Source organism: Brassica napus, chromosome A1 (genome assembly GCF_020379485.1).
Source record: "Brassica napus cultivar Da-Ae chromosome A1, Da-Ae, whole genome shotgun sequence".
In the NCBI taxonomy this organism is placed as follows: domain Eukaryota; kingdom Viridiplantae; phylum Streptophyta; class Magnoliopsida; order Brassicales; family Brassicaceae; genus Brassica; species Brassica napus.
The window spans coordinates 5,798,604-5,810,755 of record NC_063434.1 but is presented as its reverse complement, the minus strand read 5'-3'; the positions used below and the strand labels follow the sequence as shown (position 1 = coordinate 5,810,755).

Sequence of the window (12,152 nt, the reverse complement as noted above, 5' to 3'; positions counted from 1 at the left end):
TGATGAGATACATAGGGTTTGACTGGCGACCATTATGGAAACAAAATGAACGAATAGAAAAGAAACGTAAAAGAATAAAATTGCAAGAATAAAAAAGAATGGTTGTTCCTTTTCAAATTTAACAAGGAATACTTTTGTTTTTTATTTTTTCTCTACAAAAAAAAAGGTAGGAAATGAGAAGAAAAATTTATTCATCGTGAATGGTGATATTTTTGAACAGCTGGAATTTAGATTGTAATAATATTAATTAATAAATACTACAGCTATGCACATGTATAGCATGGACCAAAATACTAGTAATACTAATAAAACAAACTAATATTTGTTTAGTAATTTAGGGTCTGACTAGTTTAAACGCTAGCAGTTATAGATGCAATTGCAGCTGTTTGAATTTACGGAGTGAATGACTACATCATACGACTAGCACAGTGGTTAAAAGTTCGTCTAGTTACAAGATGTTTATATCTGATTGACTACTAAATAAACCAACAATTTAATAACAAATTAATAATATTAATAGATTTATAATTATAAAAATATAAAATTATATTACTATAAGAAAGTATTAAAAAATACTAATGAAGCGAGATAATATTTGCTTAGTAATTTAGGATATGATTAGTTTAAACATTAGCAGTTGTAGATGCGATTGCGGTTGTTTAAGTTTGTGGAGTGAATGACTACAGTTTCAAGTATCATACGAAATATGACTAGTGGCTAAAAATTAGTATAGTTACCAGATAATATATTTGATTGACTACCAAATGAATCAACAATTTAATAATAATATTAATAGATTTATAATTATAATTATAAAATATAAAATATAAAATCATATTACTATAATAAAGAACAAAAATTATTAGATTTTAAAAATTATTTTTCTGGTTTATATATGTGTATATATTTTAATGTCTAAAAATTATATCGGATATCATTAGTTTAAAGTTCTTATAAATTATGACATTGGTTAGTGTAAATAAATTAAAGTATAATATATATTTAAATGTTTTTATTTAATAATTTATATTCTAAAATATTTTTATTTTTATTTACGCACCTGCAGGCACAAACGTTAACTTAACTATTTTTTTAACCTTGAAAGGTTTGAAACGGTATAAATGATACGAAGTGGTTCTCAGAATGTTTTATGGTTGTTGTAAAACACTAATAACAGATATCACGACATTTTGCGTGTGGTACCAATAAAACCAATCAAGTCTTCATGTAATCTGAATCGCTTTCAATCGAAAACATAGGATACATTTTGCGTGTGGTACCGATATAACCAATCAAGTCTTCATGTAATCTGAATCGCTTTGTCATTCGAAAACATAGGATAAGTAGATTGCATCTGAATCGCATTACTGTTTACAAATTTGATCAATTACATGGCATCCAAATTGCATCGTTCACACATTCAAATCAGACTCATACCTTAATCGGAGAGGCGCAGTCAAAGCTTTTTATATTTTACTTTAGCATAAATACTCACACGTGTGTAGCGGCCACAAATCCGGAATGGAAGACCTTGTTGAGGACCATGCGACAACTAAATCCTATTCCAGGCGAGTCATCATCCGACACACATGCCGAGGCGGATGTAACGGCAAGGAGTGATGAATTCTACCAGGCGATGAACGATTCTTACATCTTTTTTATTTCGGTTCTTGTATTATAAATTCAAAACTTATTTATATATAATTTTTTTTGGTTTTTGATCTTTTTTGAATTTTAATTTTATTAAAAAATAAATAATTTTAATTATTGTTTAATAATATTTTTATATTTCTGTAAAATGTTGATGACAAAAAAAAAATTTCTGTAAAATAATGAAACGAAGTAAATTCGTAGCTAATGTTGCGACTTCGTTACGTGTAAGTTTAACGAGTCCTTTACGAGGAAGAGTTTAACGAGTCCTTTACGAGAAAGAGTTTACAAGGAAATGACGTGGAAAAGTATACGCGTTTTTTACGAGGAAAACTTCTAAGGTATTTACGTGACCTTTACGAGGATATATTTTCGATTAATTTACGTGTGTTTTACGAACAACTCGTTTCGAGGTATTTACGAGGAAATATAGCGGTGTCCTTACGTGGAATCTTTACGTGCTCTTTACAGCGAAGTGCTTTTCTTCGTTTTTACGACGAAATTATTTCCTCGCTATGTTACGACGAATTAGCTGAGGAAATATGCTTTACGACAAACGTTTAACGACGAAACGGGTTTCCTCGTAAATTTGCTTTTACGGTAAATTCACGAGGAAAAACGCCCTCGTAAATCTTTTGTTTTCTTGTAGTGCACATAGAGATAATAAAAGATAGTTATCAAGTGATAAGTGATTAAGAGATTGGTTTGAGAGAGTTTGGCATGCTCTAGAAGCATCCTGTGATTCTACACGTCGCTCATTGATTCTGTGTTTATTTATTTACTTCAGTTCAGGTTGGAATTAACCAGTTTACAATTTTAAACTTATCAAGAGATCCATGTGATATGCCAGATGTATTATATTGTTAGAACTTATATTGATTAGTTATGTCTATGCGGGGCTAGTTATTATCACGTATGACCCAGTAATTCCCCTCACTCTCAAGCTAGCTTCTCGGAAAAATCTATACAATTATCATTCAGGAGGTTTCAAACCTTTATGATATACAATATACACTTGTAAATCTGTCTGGAACTATCTTGTATTCAAGACTTGTGATATTGCAGAAAACATATTATCAAGATTGGTTGGTTTCAAGAACCTTTGTTTCCTTCTTGTTTATGTGTGTGTTTTGCAGTTCTCGACATACAGCGACTCTTCACGACCATCGACTTTATTCCAACACGTCTAGAGAATGGAGAACGTACTACTCTTGTCAGCACTAGATGCCTTAACCGATGAGTCACACTACCATTTATAGTATTTACCGATTCCTTGCGTCACACGAAATCATATCATATAACAATCAAATTAAATTTAAACAAAATCTTCCGTAAGGCTTTGATTATTCTACAGGATACGTGAGAGTGGACTATTCAACTTCGACATAAATGACGTTGATTATATGTCGCTTGGTCCAAGCTTTCGCATTCATATGACACTTGTGTGTGAAAAAAAACAAACACAAATCTCGTCCCAAGACTTTTCGCTTTCGTGAGATTTTAAACTAAGTAAAATTTCTCTATAAATACACAACAAACCCCATTCCTACGTCTCACACAGAAACTCAACAATGTCTTCCACAAAACCCATATCACTCCTTGTCTCCATCACTTTCTTCTTCTCTCTCCTCCTCAGTTCATCCTCCGCCCAGTCCGTCGTCAAAGCTTCATACTGGTTCCCAGGGAGTGAGTATCCCGTCACCGACATTGACTCCTCTCTCTTCACTCACCTCTTCTGCGCCTTCGCTGACCTCAACTCTCAAACCAATCAAGTCACCATCGCCTCCGCGAGCCAGCAGAAGTTCTCCACTTTCACTCAAACCGTCCAACGGCGAAACCCTTCTGTGAAAACCCTTTTGTCCATCGGCGGTGGAGCCGCTGATAAAACTGCGTTTGCGTCCATGGCAAGTAACCCCACTTCTCGAAAATCGTTCATTGATTCTTCGATAAGACTTGCGAGATCGAATGGCTTCCACGGTCTTGACCTAGACTGGGAGTATCCGAGCAGTGCCACGGAGATGAGCAACTTCGGGACGCTGCTTCGAGAATGGCGGTCAGCCGTTGTTGCAGAAGCTAGTAGCAGTGGTAGACAACGTTTGCTTTTGGCGGCTGCGGTTTTCTACTCCAACAACTACTATTCGGTACTGTACCCGGTTCAAGCCGTTGCCGACAGTCTGGATTGGGTTAATCTTATGGCCTATGATTTTTATGGACCGGGTTGGTCTAAAGTAACCGGTCCTCCAGCCGCTTTGTATGACCGTTCAAACGCAGGTACTTCAATAACCGACCTAATTTAATAAATTGAGACATATATACATGTACATTAATAATTCTTTGAAAATTTGTAAATAAGGGAATATAATTGGTATTGTATTAGGGTATGACAACCTATTTCTAATATAAAATTATTTTGAAAATTTGGTTTATAATATGAATTTTAGTTTTTAGGTTATGCTGAGTTCACTTGCATTAGTTTTGGTTTGTTGAGTGGGAAAACATATTACGGATTAAGTGCTTAAATCTTCTGTTTAATTTCGGTTATATATAAACAATACTAAGAATGGAAGGAAAACAAACCAATGTTAGAACCTGAAATATGAATAAACCGGTAAATCCCCATTTATATACTAAACCGGTTTAATGAAGCATAAAGCATAAAGCATAGCTCTATTTTAACGTGGCCAAATAGAAGTTATGTTACGTGCTGCCCAAGTTCAACTTTATCACTAGGTTATTATCACTTGGTTAAAAAACAATCAAGCCAATGTTAGAACCGGAAATATGAATAAATCCTATTAATTTCATTTGAATACTAAATCGGTTAATCATAGGTCCAAGCGGCGACGCTGGAGTAAGATCATGGACTCAAGCTGGACTTCCGGCGAAGAAAGCAGTCTTGGGATTTCCATACTACGGCTACGCATGGCGTCTCTCAAACGCAAACAGTCACAGCTACTACGCGCCTACAACCGGAGCGGCTATATCACCGGACGGTTCTATCGGATACGGTCAGATAAGGAAGTTTATAGTGGATAACGGAGCAACAACGGTTTATAACTCCTCGGTGGTCGGAGATTACTGTTACGCAGGGACGACATGGATTGGATACGATGATAATCAGAGTATCGTGACGAAAGTGAGATACGCTAAGCAGAGAGGTTTGCTTGGTTACTTCTCGTGGCATGTTGGAGCTGACGATAATTCTGGTCTATCTCGTGCAGGTTCGACTGCTATCCCAATTTCTAAATTTTGATACTTTTAGAAGAATCGTTAAGGTATAATATATGCGATTATTTTTTACAGCGACACGTGCATGGGATGCTGCGGCAACGACCAGAACTATACAGAAGTTTTAAGGTTCTCCACTGTTCCGACTACGGCAAGTGGGGATATTTTTCTCAGTGACTATACATTATACAACCAAATAAGCGTTTCTATTTGTGTATATGTTGTCAATGGAAAGGGAACAATAATTTCAAGATAATAAAAACAAGAAGCATAAGTTATTAATGCTTCTTTTATATTAAGCAGCAAATATACACAATTTTAAATTAAATCCAATAAAATTTGATATTATATTTTTACATTTTCTCATAGGAGATGAGCTATACGTACGCGTTTCACAATCATAATATGAAACTCCAGTTCCACCGGACGGATTGAATGGACAAATCTGTCAAATGTTATAACCAGATTTTTGTTTAGTTGAAAAGCATTGTTTGTTTGTTTTTTCTACAACGCAGAAAATTTGGATTGAATTCTAAATGTCTAAGTTTACAAGGTTGACTGGAAAACCACTAGCTATAGCCCACAAGGTCAAGCCACAATAATAATTGGTACATAGACCAAATATGTATACATACTGTTAGCAGTAGTTTAATTTTTCTAAAACAATGAGCCAAAATAATAAAACCGACTGAAATGTAATCCATCAAAAACCCATACATATTGTTAGTATAGTAGTTTAATTTTTCTAAAACAATGAACCGAAATAATAAAACCGACTGAAATGTAATCCATGATCAAACCCAGTCACAAATTGTTTACATCTGTTCACACTCAATTGCTACCGAACACACAAGTATAAATAAATTTCTCATCCCGTATAAATAATTTATTATGATACATTTTCATTATGCATATCATTTTTCCCCTTTAAACCGCTTTATAATTAAGACGATCAAGCGGAGACTCGGGCGTCAGGAATTGGACTAAAGCGGGACTTTCGGGCGAAGAAAGCAGTGTTAGTGTTTCGATACAGTAGCTAGGCATGGACTCTTGCAAACCCCAATAATAATAGCTATGGTGCAGAAACCATCGGACCAGCGATATCAAAATATGGTGATAAGTTGAGAGCAGATGCATTCAGTTAGAGGTAGGTAATGGAGAACGGAGCGACAACGGTGCATGGTGATTAGGTGGCAACAGTTCTAAATACAAGTCAAGGAGATAAGGTTGCCACTCTCTGGAAAGTCGAGGAAAAAATACAAAAATGAAGAAAACTAAATAATATAAAGTTCGAAGCTTGTGTGTATGTTCTTTTTTCTTTTTCGAAGCTTGTATATTATGATAATATAAACTATTAGATTGGTGGATTTAGTGAGTGTTTTAGCTCTATTTGAAAAATATCTACCGGGTTGATGATACACATTTTACCTACAAGACATTGATCTTAAGATCGGTTTGCACACCAATGAGGCTATATAGGATGTGAACAACTAGCAAGGATTGGAATTAACCGTTCAGATGCTTGTGATTATGTTACTGTTAAAAGAATATAATCAACTCCAGAAAGTAGACGTTGCAAATAAGCTTCAGCAAAGCATGAATGGGTTTGCATCTTTCTTCTCAATATCTACATGTAATACATTATTAAAATGTGCGGAAAATATTCTCAATGCCCGTTTTATTAAATAGCAAATCGTTTATTACTGCATCAAACAAAGAACATCAAATCCAACAAAACTAGTTGCTATTGTACATGTTTACCACAAAAAAAACAACAAAGTTCAGCTACGAATAAGTGTAGAAATGACCACGCAAAATGTTGTTGATCCGTAGAATCGTAGCTGATAATTTTAATACGGAGATAAGCAAAACTGATCATTTTCGTAACCTGTTAAGACGGTGCACCGAGATAAGATGCGAGCCTTAACATGTCGCTGAAAATACCACCGGCCGTGACTTGAGCACCAGCACCAGGTCCTCGGACAATAAGCGGATGATCCTTGTATCTTGTCGTTGTGAATGCTATTATATTGTCTGAACCTGCCATCTGTGCAAATGGATGATCTTTCTTGTATCTTCGTAGCTCCACTGTTCCCTTTTGGTTTACTGCGTCCACCACTCCAACGTATCTCAGGACCTGAATCAAGAGTTTACATATATATAGTTGATAATTGATCCAAGGACATGCTAATTAGCCGGTTTAAGATCATTGGAAAGTTATGGTGAATGATCTTACTTCCCCGGAGTTCTCAGCTTCTAGCCTTTCTTTTGCCAGGTCTCCGTCGTACTGTGGGAGTTTCTCCATGAATTCTTCAGCAGAAGCGCATCCCTGTAAGTAGATTTACAAACACATGGGATTAGATGCAGACAATGATTTCTCAGCTGATTCTGAAGTTAATAAGATATATATAAAGATGGTTTACTTTTAGAGGTTCTGGGACGAGACTTCTAATGGGAAGATCAGAGAGGTCCAGTTTAAGTCCAGATTCTCGAGCGAGAATAATCACCTGCACAACAGAAAGAGTATCGATTCCATGAGTGACTATCATAAGTTCCAGAACTTTGCTGCAACAATTGTTTGATGCTACTCTATTTACCTTTCTTGCAACATCAGTTCCAGATAAATCATCTCTTGGATCAGGCTCAGTGAAACCTGCCTTCTTTGCTTCAGCCACAACCTCGCTGAAACTTCGATCTCCAACAAAGTTGTTGAATAGATAACTCAAAGTTCCACTGGAACAAAAACACAAAGACAGGCCATCAGATTCAGCACCAGATGGCAACTCAAGAGTCAAAATGTGGGAGAACCGTTACCTGCAAATGCCTTCTATGCGTAGTATCTTGTCTCCTGTCTCAAGGAGACCACGTAAAGTGCTGATAATCGGAAGACCAGCTCCAACAGTAGCTTCGTAGAAGTAATGAGTGTAGGATTTCCTTTGAAGGTCTCTCAGCTTCAAGTACTGAGTACATAAACAAATAAACATCCGTCAAGTAAAAAACCAACACACTCTTAACAGAGACTTTGATGAGAAGAATATAGCACCTGATCAAGGGGACCTGAGTTAGCTTTTTTATTTGGGGTAATGACGTGGATTCCCTTCCGTAACCAACCATAGTAATTGCTCGCAATGCCAGAGTCGGCTGTACAATCAACCAGTACAGTGTTGGGGATAAAGTGATTTCCATGCACTTGTTGAGTGAATTTGTCCAGATTGGCCTCTGTGCCCTTCTCGTTTAGAAGTTCTCTCCATCGTGACAAATCAATTCCACTGCAATAAACAACATAGGTACAACTGTACAAGTCATGTAACTGTAAAACAGAGAAAAATCATCCGCAGCTTGAACCGAGTTTTCACCTGGTCAGAGAACTTCAGTTTTACAAGCATTGATTTTCTACTCATTATTACAGTAATAGTAGAGAAGAAAGGCGAAAAGGCATTTCACTGATGGTAGCACAACAATCAGGGGACAGTAATGGCCAGATATGCGAAGCAGGCAACTAGGTAAATCATCTATGTTGCATATTGATTCTTATCAAGAGTTCAGGATATCTTTTTTTCTAGAGAAGAGTATAATATGCACTAATACCATCAAGAATGAATCAATATTTCTTTCAGATAAAATCCTACACTGCGTCAGAATCAAGAAACAGTACAGAAGAAGTCATTCTTACATCTCACTTAGTAGCATAGTTTTTGAACTAGTGATTCCCAAGACTCGTAGATCAATGTTAAATTCTTCTTTGAGAACACCAGCCTGGAAAACATAATTTAATGCTTAATCAGCTTCTTAAAGGCGTAATAGTCCCAGAACGAAGGTAACATAACATTTTAAAAATAAAATAAAAACACGGAAAGCATTATAAAGTTTTACCTGGTCCCTCAGCTGATCAAGTAGTGTCGCACCAATCAAGCCTGGTCCTATGATTCCCACTGCTAATGTCGTTCTTGACAAGAAAAACCTCGAATGCACGGCTCTCAATGCCTTTACGCTATCCTCACGTTTGATAACTACAGTAACGTTGTACTCAGAACAACCTTGAGATATAGCACGGACATTAATATTAGCCTGCAAGTGAGATACAAAGACAAGCAACCATGAGGGAGCAATTTAGCAAGAAAAACATAGTATAAAAGATGTACTAGTCATTTTCTGGTTACAATATTGTACAATATAATCACCTTCGCCAGAGCACTGAAAAGTGTACAGCTAACTCCAGGTGTGCTAGCCATTTTCTGGCCGACTGCAGCTAAGATGCTACAATTTGGTATCACTTCAATCTGAGAAAAGAGAATGCTATTTTCAAAATAGTGAAACTTCCTAGACAAAGTTATCAAATGTCTATGCCTGATTATATTACGCAGGGGAGACTTGTGTCATCATTAGTGGAAACCAGAACATAGATCAGAGAGAGAGAGAGAGACCTGAGAAAGACGTCCAGCTTTTAAAGCTTCACTAAATCTCGATCGCAGTGCCTCCGAAACAGCGTTTACTTCCTTCTCAGGCACAGCAAAGCATATGGAATGCTCACTGCTAGCCTGAACAATGAATATCACAATGGTTTAAGCAACTGCCAATATAATGAAGAAAATTAACACAAGTAGAGTTTGCAATTAGGGCACCTGTGATATCATAATCACATTAGCTCCAACATCTTTTACAGCTCCAAAAATGTCACTTGCGGTACCAGGTACACCAGCCATTCCAGTACTATCGTAATGAATTGGAAGAGGTGAATTCAGCCATGTCAGTTCCAATTTACATAAAGAAAAATCACACATCCACGACAAAGAGAGCTTACCCTTCAACATTTATGAGCGCCAAATTGTCAATGGTTGCAAAACCTTTGACAGGAGTTGTCAGTTTAAGGTCACAATCATCTTCAGGAGGTTGGCAGATGATTGTTCCCGGTGCAGAGAGATTGAAAATATTTCTTATCACAATCGGAATATTATACCGCATCACAGGAATGATGGTGCGAGGATGTAAAACATTCGCTCCAAAATAGGACTGCATGAAGTAAAAAAGTTTTGATAAGAAGTTTGTATTTGGCATGATGAAGCTCTATTATCTAGGATAACAAGAACGCTAGGTTTACCATTTCCCAGGCCTCTTGATAAGAAAGTGTCTTGAGTATCACTGCCTCATTAACTGCAGAACAAAATTCTTATCAAAATCGCATCATATGAATAAAAAAAATGAATCAGATGCAAAAGGTTAGGACAGACCTTTGCGAGGATCTGCACTGTATACACCATCAACATCAGTCCAAATTGTTACTTGACGAGCCCTCAAAAGAGCACCGATTATAGCCGCCGAGAAATCACTCCCATCTCTTTTCAAAGTTGTTGGAATGTTTTGTGGAGTGCTAGCAATGAACCCAGTCGCAATAATTATCTTCGACGGATTTAAGGAAAACCACTTATCGAGCCTCTTCTCGGATTCACCAAAATCAGGATCCACCTGATTAGAGCTGGTAGGATTAACAATAAGCACGTCTCTAGTATCCATCCACTTGCACTCAAGACCAGTCTACAGACAAAAGAACAGAGATGTTACAAAACGCACAACATCAGTCATTTATCATACAATACGCATCATTCAAACCTTTCTGACAACATATGATAGCATCTGAGCAGACCAAAGCTCCCCATGTCCTGCAACAAAGTCCGAAAACGACTCTGACGCATGGCCCGCTGCAAAATGAAAAAAGACGTCAGTTCAGACTAAAAGAAAACATAAAACATAAACAAAAGAACATCGAGAAAAAGAAAACCAAAACGATTCGTACCTATGTATATCGCACGAAGCATAGCTTTAAGATTACTAATATCATCATGCAAATGCGACAAGAAGCTAGCGAGATCATCCCCATCGAGAAGGTCACGTGCCGTTAACCGGTGCTTTTCGAGTACAGCTTCCAACGCAGATAAATAAGAGTCATCACGTGACTGTGCCTTGCGAATTAAGTCATACATCATATCTGTCACCTTGGACATCGCCGAAACAACCACCAGCTTCCTCTCCGAGTTATCGTTGATTATAACCTCCGCAACGTTCCTAATCCTCTGAGAGTTTCCAACACACGTCCCGCCAAACTTGTGAACACTCCACATCTCACCTTTCGGAATCTGAACAGCGTTCTCCGTCGTTACACCTGCGACTGAAACCAAATCGAGCAAACACATTCAACATTTATAGAACCTCAAAAAGCTTATTTAGCGAAATCAAGAAAACGTAACCAGTAGTCGCTGTAGCCGATAGATGAAAATCCGGAAGCTCGCATCGAATCAAACCGCCGCCGCCGCCGCCAATCTTCCGCTGGAAACTCGTAGTGGAGACGAGCCGCCGCCGGTAACAAGGCGGTTTCGAGACGCGGACGAAGCATTGCGGCGCGAAACAACCGAATCTAATCGGATTGCTACTCGCCGGAGAAACAGCAAATGACGGCTGAGTCGTCGCCATAGATTGTACCTAGCAACGAATCACAGAGTTTCAGGCTTCCAATAACTGAAATATCGAAATCGTCGACAGAAACTGAATCTCTAATCCGATTTAGCTACAACAGTGAGGTGCTAAAACCCTAACGCTTAAGATAATTAGAGAAAGAGAAGAACACTGACAATGATATTTTATCTTCCGGCGACGGTACGGCGGAAGAAAGCAGGCGTTTCTCAGTAGCGCGAGAGATTTGAATTTGTAGTCAAAAAGGTGTTTTTAGAGTTTAAACTGAGACCTCCTCGCGAGTCCACCCACCACACAAGAGTGAAGAATCTCAAAGAAGCGGCTGCGCGATTGTCTATCAACAAACAAATTGCCACGTGTCTATCTGGGTTACGAGAGTTACGTTTTTGTCCCTATAATGGTTGTGATCGAAGGCCTTACTGGGCCCATTTTCAATTATTTCTTTATAATATCTACAGATCAAGTTTGGGCTTTTGGGCTCATACGAGAAACTCTATTCTAGTTCGTGTGTTGGAATGGAGGCTTCTTTTTTGAGCAACCAAAAAAAAGAGAAATCTTCTAATAAAATTACGAGAATTAAGAAAGAAAAATTTCATAGGATAACCATTTTTAATTTTTTTGTCATAAAAATAATATTCAATAAAGAAAATGACAAAACAAGTTTTACTAAAGTGTAAAAATATATTTATATTCTATGATTAATTAATTTAGACTTAAAATTTAAAATTAAGAGTGGAATTTGGGATATGGATTCAAATTTTAAAAATTAAAAAATAAATATTAAAAATTTCAAACTAAAAAAAGACTAT

General features: G+C 37.1%; 2 protein-coding genes across 2 annotated transcripts; one reads left to right on the top strand and one right to left on the bottom strand.

The window, feature by feature from the left end:
• Positions 1-3,187: 3,187 nt before the first annotated feature.
• LOC106437640 (class V chitinase) lies at positions 3,188-5,228 on the top strand. The gene is made up of 3 exons (XM_013878564.3): positions 3,188-3,921; positions 4,482-4,871; positions 4,954-5,228. The coding sequence occupies exons 1-3, from the start codon at positions 3,222-3,224 to the stop codon at positions 5,004-5,006; spliced, it is 1,143 nt and encodes a 380-aa protein (XP_013734018.1). The 5' UTR covers positions 3,188-3,221; the 3' UTR covers positions 5,007-5,228.
• Positions 5,229-6,539: 1,311 nt separating this feature from the next.
• On the bottom strand, positions 6,540-11,717 carry LOC106437630 (bifunctional aspartokinase/homoserine dehydrogenase 2, chloroplastic). The gene is made up of 18 exons (XM_013878552.3): positions 11,502-11,717; positions 11,121-11,352; positions 10,670-11,041; positions 10,486-10,574; positions 10,107-10,410; positions 9,977-10,029; positions 9,680-9,888; positions 9,501-9,588; positions 9,303-9,416; positions 9,060-9,158; positions 8,752-8,946; positions 8,552-8,634; positions 7,922-8,147; positions 7,693-7,838; positions 7,476-7,611; positions 7,302-7,385; positions 7,115-7,207; positions 6,540-7,015 (listed from the first exon to the last, which is right to left on the bottom strand). Exons 2-18 carry the CDS (start codon positions 11,341-11,343, stop codon positions 6,770-6,772), a joined length of 2,760 nt encoding a protein of 919 aa, XP_013734006.1. The 5' UTR covers positions 11,344-11,352; positions 11,502-11,717; the 3' UTR covers positions 6,540-6,769.
• Positions 11,718-12,152: the final 435 nt, after the last annotated feature.

What these genes read in the sequence shown, in the direction of transcription:
- LOC106437640 (XM_013878564.3), top strand. Translation starts at nt 3,222, where the DNA reads ATGTCTTCCACAAAACCCATATCACTCCTTGTCTCCATCACTTTCTTC. An exon ending in GTATGACCGTTCAAACGCAG is followed by an intron (nt 3,922 to 4,481) that starts GTACTTCAATAA and finishes GGTTAATCATAG; the next exon opens with GTCCAAGCGGCGACGCTGGA. An exon ending in TTCTGGTCTATCTCGTGCAG is followed by an intron (nt 4,872 to 4,953) that starts GTTCGACTGCTA and finishes TATTTTTTACAG; the next exon opens with CGACACGTGCATGGGATGCT.
- LOC106437630 (XM_013878552.3), bottom strand. Translation starts at nt 11,343, where the DNA reads ATGGCGACGACTCAGCCGTCATTTGCTGTTTCTCCGGCGAGTAGCAAT. An exon ending in GCTTCGTGCGATATACATAG is followed by an intron (nt 10,575 to 10,669) that starts GTACGAATCGTT and finishes TTCATTTTGCAG; the next exon opens with CGGGCCATGCGTCAGAGTCG. An exon ending in ATCAAGAGGCCTGGGAAATG is followed by an intron (nt 9,889 to 9,976) that starts GTAAACCTAGCG and finishes TACTTCATGCAG; the next exon opens with TCCTATTTTGGAGCGAATGT.